Here is a 13,752-nt window from a genome sequence, read left to right on the forward strand (position 1 = left end):
TCAAGCTGTAGCACTGAATTACGGTCCCATATTCCGCATTTCAATAGCTTTATATATCCTATAGGGCAGCAAAACTGCATGCCAGTCCCACACTAACCCCAGCGTAGCAGAGTTTCCAGCTGGGCAAAAAAGAAACCAACCTAGTAAAGGTTTCACTCTGCCTGGTTGCACTGGTCAAAGCTTTGGTGCTGTGAGCTGGCATTGCCTTTCCCCCTTATTAAAACACAGTCTTTTTACACGTATGAGAACCTTAAGAAAAAATATTTATTGATATTTTGGTCATTGATGAGTCTTTAACGTGTCCTCTTTGAGCTTCCCATTTTAACAGCAGCACCTGCACGTTCCCGTGAATCCTAGATGTTCAGCAAACCAGTTTTTATTTTAAACTATGGATCCAGATTCCTGAGGGGGACAGGAATTTAGCAGCCACTGCCAGAGCCCATGACCTTTACTAACAAACATCAGGAACTCTGACAAAGCTTTAGCTAAGGCTCTTCCTGCAGTTCACCTGGGATCCTGTAGTGGCAACAGATTTGCTTCTTTTTAACCAGTGTCATGAGGAGGCACTTGCCTGGGAGCTATGTTGTAGTGCATGGGATTTCCATTAGGACACATCTGTGCAGCGCTGCTGGTCTGCGTTCAGCTATTTAGGAGAGCAGAGCATTTTACAGAGGTGACCAGCAACTCATGCTGGTGGATGGTGCCTCTGCACACCCACAGACATCCTTGCCACAGCCACTACGTTCTGCTCTCCTTTGCTTACGGACACATTTCAGCTGTAAAATCCAGTAGGGCAGTGCTGGTTAGAAAACCAACACAGCAGCTCATGGGTGGAAGCTGGACTTCGAGGCATTAGTTTGTGGGTTTTCACAAAGCACTGACTGTTATGGGGCAGGTCTGTGAACACTGCAATGCATGACAGAACCCATCACATCCCTCCTCCTCCAGTACCAAAATGCTGATGGAAAGCTGTCTGCATGGCTGCAGCAGGTTGCAAGTCACTGCTCCTCCAGTGTAAATGGACATCTGTTCAATTTGTTTATTGTGTGCCTGGATGGAAACCTGAAACCTCATCTTGTGATTTTCATATGAGTAAAGAAAATTCATTATAACGCTGCATGTGAGTGAAATTTTGATAGACTCTGTACTGCTCTCCCCGTCTGTCTCTGTGTACGCTTGTTCTGGTGTGAAGAGCTACAGTTGTCTAGTACAGCATGACATGGTACAGATACTAGCACCAGAAATGCTGACTCTGGATAGAACAGGGCTCTGCCCCAGCAGCAGCCCTGTCTAACCACAACATGTAACAGCATGGCTTCACAGGAGCTGCCAGAGAGTACAGTGGGATGGGCCCAGTTGTTTGTTGTAGCAGAGCTGACAGCCAGGAGAGCCTCCAAAGCCACCTGCATTAGAGCTGCAATGACAGCTCATGCCAGCGGCACCAAGGCTTGCTCATGTGCCAGGTGATTTCCAGATGCCCACAGCACAGGGCCAAGGCCATGTCTTAGAGGGACCTCTAGAAGCATTAGTGACCCAGCTGTTGTTATTTAGCTGGAACTGCCAGGGTCTCATGACCGATAACCCGCTTATTTCCTCAGGAAGGAGAAAAGATGAACAAACCCTTGGAGTGGTGAAAGAGGGATATGATCTCTGCCCTGGAAGGCCATCTGAGAAAACTGTTCATCCCTCACCAATGTACCAGCGATCCACCAGCTCAGCCCCAGCAAGTGAGACATAGGGATACTGTTTAGGGCTTCTGCCAGAGCTCAGCACTTGCTGAAGCAAGTGCAGCTTTCAGCCCTTGCAGAGCTGATAGTCTGAGGCCTGCTGCAATTAGAAGGGTTCAGTCTCCTGCATCCTACAGCCAGCTCAAGCTCAGCAGTGCTGTTGTCGCTACAACAGGATACATGCATCCTACCCCCCGGCCACAGGGGTGGTGAGGCAGCTCTCCAGCTGAGAAAATGCCTCTGCCACTTCACAGATCTTCACCTGCATGTTGCCAGGTAGCAGAGGGACTTGCCCTTGCTAGAGAGACACAATCAGGTAGTATAGATCTGCTCTCATGGTTATACGGAGAGAGAAAGAAAAGAGGGGGGAAAAGGGAACAGTTACACCCGCATTAAGGAGCGCTAACCTTCATCTGCATCTCAAGATGACCACACAGGAGTTCCTGAAGCCTTTGAAATCTCTACTGAAGAGATTCAAGTCCAGGCAACAGAAGAACAAATATATGCAATTTTAAAACCACAAACTCCTCTCACACTTCAAGGCTGGCTTTTGTAACCGGAGCCTTCACATATTTACACTGGCCAAGGACCCACAACCAGATGCCAGACACAGCTTTTATTCTTGTAATCAAAACAGGCTCCATGTGTGTTAACATTCTTCCTACAAAGATACATACAGGTAGTTTCTGTTAACCAGAAACGTACTGATTTCGACTGTTCACACAGTACCGAGAACAGATGCACTCCCGAAGAGCGCTTCAGGCCCTCTTACTGTAATAAAAGAAACAAAATCCATGCAAGGAGAAAGCGAGATTTTAAAACATGCTTATTTAAAATAAGTTTATTATAATGAAATAATATAAAAGTCTGACAAAGGTCTTAATAATGTTCCAAAAGAAGAGACAGATGCTGTATGGTTTGAGAGATGATGCAGACCAGAAACTCCGAAGTATTTTGGACTGAACTGCTTATGACAGCACAATTCATGCAACGCTTACACTGGAAGAGGTGATTTTGAGGCCATGAACAAGCCCTTAGAATCAAGTAAATTTAAAGTGTGAGGCAATATACCTTCTCTTCATCTTTACATGTATTTCAGTATGCATAAGTAAGGCTTGCAAGTAAGCTCAACTTGACAGCGATAAAATGTATGCCCAAAGTTGGCTTGAAAAAGAAAATAGGAAAGGAAACACAAAAGCTTTGGTTTTCAGTTTAGTCACCATATTCTGGAATGCAATTCGCTTGTTTAGTTTCAAGTAGATATAAAGCTCAAACTTTCAAGATAGCTTTAAATAAAGGATTTAATAAGTTTTGGACCCACTGAATGCTGCAATAGAAAATAAATTTAACAAACAGTGTTAAGCAGAAGTCAGGATATGAAAACAAGGAAGTTTGACATATATATATATAAAAAAAACACTTCTAGCACACCTGGAGTGTCTGGGGGGAAAAATCCCATACCTGGAAATTGATACTAAAACTGACAGTCAAAGACCCTGTTTTGAAGAGCTGCATGCCAGTGTGAGGGTGCACGTGTGTTTAAGTGAAGCATATGCTTATGTTCTAACTTCAAAGCACATGCTTACATCTTTGTGCGAACTGTGAGCAGGATCAGCTACTGCCCAGGCTTGCTCAGAGCCAGCAAGTACATGATGATACCCCTTCCGCATGAGGGTGATTTTATATTGCTTGAAGCATGCAGTACTTCGCTGGGTTTGTTCACCAAGGGGCTACAGAAGGTAGCAAAGAGGCATGAATTCAGTTATTCCCACCCCTCTTTTTGTTTTATTATGTGAACTTTGCAGGCAAGAGAAGAGAAATAAGTCAATAAAAAAAAAATCCCTGTGCTTTCTCTCTGCCAAGTCTGAAGTGTCCCAATTTAAATTTCATCAATGAAATTAAAAGTTTAAAGTGCTGTGGTTCTCCTGGCAAAATATATCAAACCAGGAAGAGACTTCAGAGAAAAGCAGCACACTCTCCATCTGACTGTATGGCAGGTCTGATTTTCCAAGTTTACATTTGCACCACTTACAAAACTTCCTGTTTTGCACTCTTCGGGAGAGATGCTTCAGCTTGACAGCAACAGCTCCAAGTAGCAAGCCAGATGACAATGGAAGGAAAGGAAGAGGTGGGGACCATGTGGGGGAAGAGGGAGAGATAGCCAGGTAGGAATGGTCTAATGATCTTTTCTGGTGTCTGAAAGGCAGTTTAAGGTTCCCTAGAGTTTTCCAAAAAAGCTGAAATGATAATGAAGAGAAAGGGTCAGAAGGTCCAACATATGAAGACACCTAATGCTTGTTTTCCATAATGCTCCACACCCCTTTGCCAAAGCACGCTGTAAACAAAGAGAGCACATTTTGGGCATACGTTTTACACATCCAGACAACCAAGAGACACTTTTCAAAATACGAAACATTTTGAAAGCCAACAGCTGTAATCTAAATCCTGATGATGCTTTACCAAAAGCTTGTAAGTGAAGGTATATCCCTTAACTTTAAGTGCACCTGTTAAAGGGAGACCCATATTACAAGAGTGTCAAGGTGGGATGCTTCAATGATTCCTTAAGTCCACACTAAAGCACTTGAGTATCCAGTTCATATTCTACAATGGTAATGTCACTTCAATATACAACTGAGTACGGTATCTTAAAATAGCAGAGGGGGCTCCAGAACATAGTTCGTTTTAATAACAACAAATAAATAAAATAAATAAAAGCCTCCCATTGCTAAGCAGAACGCCACTGAAATTATTTGAGAGCTCTGCTCTAATGCCAACGGCACTATATTACAAAGATGTGTGTATAATCTCTATTCAAATATGCTGACTGCCATTATTCAGTACTAGATAGCACTTCTATATCAGATTGCTTTGGGATTTACCATGTCTCAGCAAGGGTGTGCACTGGACAGACACTGCCAGTGTCGTATGCTGTATCGGAGCTCTATGCTCAGCTACACCAAGCACAAAAAGCAGCCTTACTCCCCTAGGGTAAGGCTGTGATTACTCTTATTTTGCCATGGCTAAGTAAAATCCCTGAGAATATGCAGCTGTCAGACATTGAAGGAAAACAGCCGAAAGCACTTCTAAAGGAAAGGGACGCAAAATTTTAGACTAGTGCAGTTTCAGAAACCAAAGCAGTTCAGGTAAAGTATAGAGAGCAAGGGTGCTGTTAGCTGAGAGTCGCGTGGATCTCTATCAGTATGCAGGTCAGTTGTTCATAAGTGTCAGCCATTAAAAAAACATCCTAACCAATCAGCAAACCAAACAAATCAAACAAGAGACACAGACCTTCTCTCCAATTCTGAATTTGACTGCCAAAATTAGTTGTTTTTTCTTGGCAATTAAAATCAAAAGCAATCACCTCTGCTCGCCAAACTGACATCCCATGAAAACAGAGAAGTGAATTAGGTAGCAGTATATGACCAAGTGGAAGCAAACACAATCTCCTGCATCCTTAGAGGTGTAACTTGGAGTTCAGCTCTGCAATGTGCTGCATGGGTTTCTCTCTCAGTGGTGGTTTGACTAGAAAAACAGCATTTGTAAGTCTTAGAAGTGTTCAATGTCCCGCAGGAGCAGTGTGTGAAGTAGTACAAGTTTTGAAGGCAAGAAAAAATTGCTCAATTCCTTCTCCACAAGTCTCCTGCTTAATGATAAGCACACAGGGGTGTCCTGAAGCCACCTTCTGCTAAGAATTTTCTCAAGCATCAATTCCAGAGTTCAGAAAGACAAACTTCGCATAGAAAAGCAAGATGAGAAAGCCTGCTCTGAGGCAGGATGCCATACTGATTAGAGGAAATGCAATCCGGACCATTTTCTATTTGTAGAAGAAAGAGTAATGGTAGAAGTTAGTAATGGCTAGTAGAAGCTAATGGCCCAATGAAGCTGTTAAGTTCTCTGCCTACCAAATAAAGCCTCCTAATTTGAGATCAAACATCAGGTCTGACGCACTACTAACAAACTAGTGGTTCTCCTGATAGTTAAAAAACAAAACAAGAGCAAACAAACAGAAACCCCCAAAATACCTCCAAGACTTTAAGTGCAGACTATGCTTTCCTGCTCCTGGAAAAGCTTAGAGAAAAAAGGGAGGTAAATTTTTGTCATCTGACAGTTAATTTCTAGAGAAGAGGGATCTCCTCTTCCTGCTCTCCCCATACCCCAGATGATGTTTTGTGGAAATGGGGTCTCTACTACCTTCTCAGAGTATTCAGCTGAAAACTATTACAAAGTTTCCCACATAAAAGCTTAAAACCTTGAGGAAACCATGCAGGGTGGAGAGTTTTTAGCACAGCAAGTGGTGAAACAACTGAATGGAGCTTTGATCAAAAGTTTTGATTTTGTACTCACATAAATACATTCTACTTAATATATTAAAATAAAAAATCTAAACCCCCTACATCGTTCTGATTCCTCTTGGACTATGTAGGAACTACAGGTAGGCACAACTCAAGAGACGATGACAGGAACAATGAAGTCACATTGTTTAAATGCCTAATTAGAGTCCTGGTGTTTTGCTTTATACATCCAGTGTGATGCTTGGTCTTTCTTTCAAGCATCATATGCTTTTCTTAAAGCTCACAATGCTGGGCTCTTTAGAAAGAATCAAGTATTTGTTGTGCAGAGAGGCTGCCGTCACAGCGCAATGCAGGGCAGTCAGCCTGCAGTGCATTCGTTTTACTGACAACATAGTTTTTAGCCTGGCAAGAGCCTGTGCATTACTTATTCCGTATTTACGAAGATTTACTAATTCTAAGTACCTCATTAGCACAGTCTTCTCTCCTCCTCCACATGAGTTTAACAACTCTGCACAAAGCTATCTGAAGCCTTAGGTAACCACTGAGAGACCTGCTTATGCCTTGAACGGGTAGTCAGTAATTCACAAACAGCCTCTGAGTCATCAGCAGGTCTAAGAATTTTGTCCTTAGCCATATCACTTGCTAAAAGGACTTTATTATTTTTAATAGCAGCAATGTTAAGGAGCACATTTTTATGTGTATCAGCAAAACAGGGAAAAGGGCATATCTTACTTTCTTAATTTCTAGTCACTTCCACATCATTTCAGATTTTAAGGTTTGTAATTGGCCCAATGTGTAATGGGTCTGTGACAAATTCTACCTTCCCCTATGCTTTACTCATTTCAGGTCCACTTTCATGAAGTCTCTGCCCATAATAGCAGCCTAGGAAGGATTTTAATGAGGTCTGCTTTTTGAGCTGCATTCAATTTAAAAGCAAATATTACATTTTGTGTGAATTCAGTTTAAGAAAACCCTAAACCTGAACATGATTTTCAATTGCTTATGTAAAGCACTGTTGAAATTAGTTGGACTTTGCCAGTCTGTGCCAGCAAATTTATTGTCATCCACTGGCAGGAGCTGACCGGGCACATGACAGCCAGTTTCAAAGGCTGGCTCCTGGGGAAGCTCAGACCACCAGCCACATACGCTTGGGGTGAAGAACTCTGTATTTCTTAGGAAGCTGCTGCATTAAAAAGCTTCAAGCCAAATTAAGGACAAACTCATTGTGTACCTTAGAAGCTGGCAATGAGCTGCCCTTTTCTTCTACCAGGGTAACAATAACTCTCATTACCTCTGTCCTCCTACACTGTCACAAGGAATGGGCACAGGACATGGGAGAGCCAGAGCCAGCAGCGCCTGCCTAGACACCATGTTGACATTTCAACAGCTCCGCTGCATGCACAGCGCTCTCCTAAGGTATAGGAGCAAAGGCCAAATTCTGCTCTGTTACTTTTATGAGGTGAAGAGAAGAGGATGTGCACAGACAGTAGAGAGAAACCGTCCAAAAACATTCATCACGGACATAGTTATGATCCAAAGAGAGACAGTACCTCTGCATTTCAACACAAACCAAGCATAACAAAAAACCAAACAAACCCACAACATACATACCCTTCCCCAAAAACATTCATAACACCCTTCGCACCTGAAAAGATACAATTAACAGAAACAATGTCCAAAAAAAAGCAAAATTAAAGAAATCTTTGTTAACACACACAGTCCCTGAAGTTTTAAGATGCAGTCTTGCTGTAGTCATACCACCTCATCTGACTCCAAACCATGTACTTCATAGAGAGTGTCCAAGATATTTAGCTGCTTTTCCATGGCTGGTAAGTAAATGTTGAGGTCCCTCTGCATTCCTTTGTAAAACGTTTCTTGCTGAGGATCACACTCCTCTACAGAGAGAGCTGCCACAAAGTCTTCATATGTTGGAGCTGCCCTTAAAGCTAACTGGGAGAGGAACCAAAGCTTTTAGATTTGCAAAGCAGAACAGGAAAAGAAATCCAACTAAAACCATGAAAAACTTCTACAACATCCCTCTCTGCACTTAGATTGCATAGCTTTAATACATTTATTTGTACATGCATATGTTCAGATTTTTAACTGAGAGGCAAGCCAGCATTTTAAATTTTTTATTATATCTGTGTAGGTCCCCAGTTTAAGACATCTTAAGAGAGGCCAGATTTTAGAAGTGTCTCTATATCATATTTGGTACAAGTAAATAGCTTACACAAATAGTTAGCATTTATATATACTCAGTCCAGGTGGCAGAGAAGGACAACAGCATCCTGGCTTGTATCAGCAATAGTGTGGCCAGCAGGAGTAGGGAACTGATTGTCCCCCTGTACTCAGCACTGGTGAGGGCACATCTTGAATACTGTGTCTCGTTTGGGGCTTCTCAGTTAAAGAAGGACATTGAGGTACTGAAGCGTGTCCAGAAAAGGCCAACAAAGCTGGTGAAGGGTTTAGAGCACAAGTCCTATGGGGAGCAGCTGAGGGAACTGGGGTTGTTTAGTCTGGAGAAAAGGAGGCTCAGTGGAGATCTTATGGCTCTCTACAACTACATGACAAGAGGCTGTAGCGAGGTGGGGGTTGATCTCTTTCCTTGGGTAACAAGTGATAGGATGAGAGGAAATGCCCTCAAGTTGCTCCGGGGAGATTTAGTTTGGATATTAGGAAAAATTTCTTTACAGAGAGGGTTGTCAAGCACTGGAACAGGCTGCCCAGGGAAGTGGTGGAGTCCCCATCCCTACAGGTATTTAAAAGATGTGTAGATGCGGTGCTGAGGGACATGGTTTAGTGATGATTTGGCAGTTCAGGATGTGTGGTTGGACTCCAAAATCTTAAAGGTCTCTTCCAACAAAAATGATTCTATGATTAGAAGTTAATTAATTCCAAACTTCAAATAAAGTACTGTTTGTTAGGGCAGCTCCCAACCCAGAGTCACACAGTTCAGCACTGAAGTCTCATTCTTAAAAATCTCTTTAGAAAGCCCTCCCCAACATTTGTGTTTCTCCCAGTCAATATCTCTGTCATGACTGCCTGGATGAGGTTTTCCTTTTCTCCTTTTCAGTGATAGTTTTCCACAAGAGACACAAGGGGGAGCTGCCAGATTGGACAAAAATTAAACCATTTCACGTACCCAACATATTACACTTCAGTTCCCTAATACATTCTACACTAATCCTTCTTGAAATCCAAAGACAGATCAATCCTCAAAAAAGCAACTCTGAGAGTTTGAGAACCCTCATTTCTGCATTTAACAGCCCCGCAAGACTGTGCTGAAAACATATATGGAAAAAAGTTCATGCAAGCGTGATCCATCTGTTTTGGCTCCAGAAAGTAAGTTCAGCCCTGAAAGTCCAAAACTAAACATAGCGATAACCACAATCCTCACCTTGAAAATAAGGTCTGACAAAGTAATCTATTCATTTTAATGCTTAGAATTTTCACATGGTTTATTAATTACACACAGCATAAGATCACATGAACAAGACCCCAGCTCTATCAGCAAGTAGGATAAATACTTACCGCAAAGACCCCACGGACAACCCAACCATGGTGCTGCCGTAATGTCTTTCCATAAGCATTATCTTAAAGAGGGAGATAAAAGAAGGGAAAAAAAAAAAATCAAGATCTAGATTTAAGCAGCAGTTTTAAGTTAGCATCACAAAGATAACTTAGATCTTAAAAATGACTATTTAAGGATATATTCTTGCCACTGGATGCTAACAATGGCTGTTTCTGAGCACCAAAGTTATGACTGAAAGGAGATGACAGATTTGGGATTTCTGCACTGGGGTCTCAGCGCTGCTGTCAAATCTCCTTCAACTCATCCACGGCAAGTAAGTGTTCTAACAGACAGGAAGGCAAATGGAATTTATATTTGACTAGCTATGCTTCACAACTAACACTTTTACTATCTAGTTCACAGTTTGGTGCAAGTCTGAGAAAATAACATACAGGGTGAAACAATCCTGGTAGCCAGCCTCCACTGAGGTGGTTAGCTCAGGCATTAACCAAGAACTCTGTCTTTACATCTGAGGGTCAAGTTTTGAGCATCACTAGAACAGAAGCACTGGGCCTTTATTAAAGTAATCCTCAGGATCTCTCTTGAGTGTCCTTCATTGTAGCCTTTCATGAAGGCCCTTGTTCTGCTCCTAAACAGGTCCACTTTCATATACAAAGCTTTCTACATATAACAAACATCTTTGAGCCGTATTTTCCCAGTCTTAGTTTGTCACTGTCAGCATTTCATATTCTTGTCCTTCAGCTGAATTTTTCAGTACCTGACATTTAAGTACCTGACCACTCTCCCTGAGCTGTTCACCTTGAAGAAAGAGAACCTCTACATTTTGCTGATTTACAATATTTGCTCAAAAGACTGCAGATAGGCATTATTGGAAGAGCATAAAAAGCCAGTAAAACATAGCCACAAGTTTTGCTATAATACAAAGTACTGCTCATCTATCAGTCTAACAACTGATTGCAGCTTTTCTATCTTTACAGCAGGAGTGAGAATCTGTGATAAAAACAGAGCGATAAGAGCGATGAAATTGGAGAAAAAGTGTATCATGTAGCAAACAGGACTGACAAGTCTGTTCTCTGCCTCAGCAGCAAATATAGGGGACATTAAAAACACCATGAGATGAAAAGTTTTCTTAGATTTAAATTCCAAGTAAAGACAAATCCCTTTAGAAAGCTATTTTTTTTCCTCAGAAGATCATAAGAACTGGTAGATATTCCGTTTTTAATTTTCATTTCATAAGCTTGATATTTGAAGTTGTAAAAGCAAGCTATATACCCCATCTTCACTTGAGATTCAACCAGCACAGTAACTCCTAAATAAGAAACTCTAACAGTAAATCAAAGCTATACTGGTGATACAGATATAGGTGAGCAAGGGCAGAAAGAAGTGAGAAAAAAACAGCAGCATGGCTCTGCTGCAGACAGAGCAATTCAAGCACTAATTCAGTGCTGCAGCCTTCGGACTCAGAAGGTCAAATAAGTGCCTTGCCTTTCCATGGAGTTTAACATCCACATATAGTAGCAGTGTATTTACAATCCTGCTTCCAAGAGCTGCTTACATACTTTGGAGTAGTAGTTCTTTTTACTAATCCTATAGAGTGACTGCTTAGCTGTTTTAAAAGAAGCTAAAAAAAAAGCTTTAAAAAAATTTAAAGCTTCTTTTAAAGGATTACCATAACATTAGACTGTATGCACGCAGAGAGGGTCTTGCTCAGAAATAACCAAGTCTACGAGGGGTTTGTACTTGCTAGGGCACTCGGCAAGTGTCAGAAATCATGCAGTTGGAAAAAATTCCTTCTTTTCTATTACAAACTCCCCTCTAACACAGGCAACTCCCAACCATACTGGCAAAGAGGTGATTTAAAAGAGTGATGGCTAATCTCACAAGGAACTAAAAGAAACAACATGACAGCGACTATAAATTTGAAAGCGCTCTTGCTGCAAACCAGTAGTAGTGAAAACGGAAAGAGACAAAGCATGATATGACTGTCTCCCCTGCCAAAAGTATGCCAATTACAGGAATCTTTACCTGCTATTAAATCAACATTCACCAGTTACCTAGTAACCTGATTAGATGGCCATTTTCAAAAAAGTTATGTCTTGGATATTACTTGCATCATTAGTCACCGAAGAGAAAATAAAACACAGGTTCTAAGTGAGGAGGAAAATAGCCAAGTACATAAATTCAGAAGCACATGAAGAATAAAGCAACTGGCACTTACTCAGAGCTGTTTGAATATTCTTTTCCCCATTCTTCACTTCCGTCAAAAACCCTTTCAAGAACTTTAAGCCTCTGTCAGGAGGAACCCAGGAAATAAAAATAAACTATGATTATAACAACGTAACCCAAAGCATAACAAAGCCCCCAAAGTCACAATACAACTCAGAAGTGCAATAAAACTCAAAATTAAGGTGCCATTTTCAATCTGAATGAAAAAAAACGTGGCCACCTCCTCCAGACTCTCTCCCAGCCCAAGGAAAAACACTTCGCTAAAACATTTCTGCAGTATCCTGAAATCACCTGCCTGATGTTCTGGCCCAGCAGGATCAGTCATTCACCGTAATTTCACTTTTAGGGGAAAAAAAGATTGCCTGCAATCGCTTTTTCAGGCCTTTTTGCGAAGTTGCAGCAATAAAAGAACAAACAACATGATCTTGAACCTAGTCAGTTTGGATTGATGGAGCCTGTGGAGAGCTATGTTTGCTCCACATACATAAGCTTGCACTGGTGAAAGGCCCCTCATTGCACCTCAGGAGTTCATAGTGTAAGTAGATACGAGGCTGTTACCTTTTCAGCCACAGGAGAGCCTCCGTAGCAGAGTTTCTAACTTGTGCGACACCTGCATTCACTTCATGGAGCACTATCTTCTGAAGGGTATCAAACTCTTCTTTGTTGGTTATAAATTTCTGGTTTATTTTCTGAAGCAAAAAGAAGAGGCAAAGCTTTAGGCTTTTAAGATCAAACAGTGGCCTGTATATAAACGCTACCTATGTACCAGGACTATTCCCTGCAAAGGGATACCACAGATCCCCAACCACATCACACAATTCCAGGACACAGGTGCCCTGCTGTATTGGGCACATCTTCCCGGGGCATCACCCTAGAAACATCTGGTTAGCCAGCTGGCTAATGCGCCCCAAAAAAAAAAAGCATCTCTGTCAAAGATTTACATGGAACCTTGCATTTCTGTCTGACAAAATGCTTCAGGTTCACATGCCATCCTGCACACCGATGGAAAGGAGTTAACTCAACCTGCTCTCCAAGCAAAGTCCCATTTGCCCCAAGTTTCAGTATAAGCAAGCTTACCTTCTGACAACTGCTAAGCTGCAAATTCTCAATTACACTTAGCAGCAGTCAACAGCATCCTTAGCTTTTTAATTTATTCCCAACTTTATTATACATAAATCCTCACAAAAACAAGAAAAAAAAAATAAGGGGCAGATAAACAGATTCTTCTTCGATGTGAAAGAAGTAGCTGCCTATCACTTGACAATAAATATTCAAGGGTTTAGCTTTTTAAGTAGCATTTCTCTTTTGCTAGTGTCTACCTTCAATAAGATAGCAAATATCTGTCTTACTTTCCACCAAACAAATCTGAATGTATGCAATGTTCCCTATACACTCAGATGATGTGTTTTGCTTTTTTTTTTTTCTCTTGAAAGAAAAGCTATGAAAAGTCTCACTATAAATACATCTTATTTCACATGCTGCACTTCAAACTTTTTCAGACTTGGAGCTGGAGGAACTTCCAGAACAAGAATCGAGGTTGCAGGGTCTGCCTCAACCTGCTGAGAAGCTGCTTCTTAACGCACTAACTTCCTCCTGCTTGGTTGAGGAAAGGTTTTTTCCCCCCTCCATTTGTTTAACAGTCTAAAGTCAATATTTCTACCACGTTATGACTTATAACCTATTCAGCTCAGAACCAAAGTCACATCCATTAAATGTAACACGTTTTACCTGGCAGTCAATCAAGTATTTTATAAGTTTGCACACAACAACAATTAAACATAGCATGTTCTGTAAGAATGGAACCAATGGCATTCCAGCATTCTGATCTGACAGATGGTAACATTATCAAATATTAAATAGCCTTCCAGTATTGACTCCTACAACAAAGGTTCTTGACCTCTAGTGCCTAAAATAGATATTTTAGGGTTTTTTATCAAAAAAAAAGAAAAATCAGTGCTAGAAGTGAGCATGTGAC

General features: G+C 41.3%; 1 protein-coding gene across 1 annotated transcript in view; it reads right to left on the bottom strand.

Annotated features, from left to right (window-relative positions):
* Positions 1 to 7,771: 7,771 nt before the first annotated feature.
* The window catches only part of PLEKHA8 (pleckstrin homology domain containing, family A (phosphoinositide binding specific) member 8), a 27,308-nt gene continuing 21,327 nt past the window's right edge, over positions 7,772 to 13,752 (bottom strand). Inside the window, exons 11-14 of the mRNA XM_010141901.1 lie at positions 12,336 to 12,466; positions 11,770 to 11,840; positions 9,551 to 9,612; positions 7,772 to 7,969 (exon numbers count right to left, since the gene is read on the bottom strand). Coding sequence (XP_010140203.1) covers positions 7,772 to 7,969; positions 9,551 to 9,612; positions 11,770 to 11,840; positions 12,336 to 12,466 — 462 coding nt within the window. The remainder of the gene's footprint in view (positions 7,970 to 9,550; positions 9,613 to 11,769; positions 11,841 to 12,335; positions 12,467 to 13,752) is intronic.

Source organism: Buceros rhinoceros, unplaced genomic scaffold (assembly GCF_000710305.1).
Source record: "Buceros rhinoceros silvestris isolate BGI_N320 unplaced genomic scaffold, ASM71030v1 scaffold4898, whole genome shotgun sequence".
NCBI lineage: Eukaryota > Metazoa > Chordata > Aves > Bucerotiformes > Bucerotidae > Buceros > Buceros rhinoceros.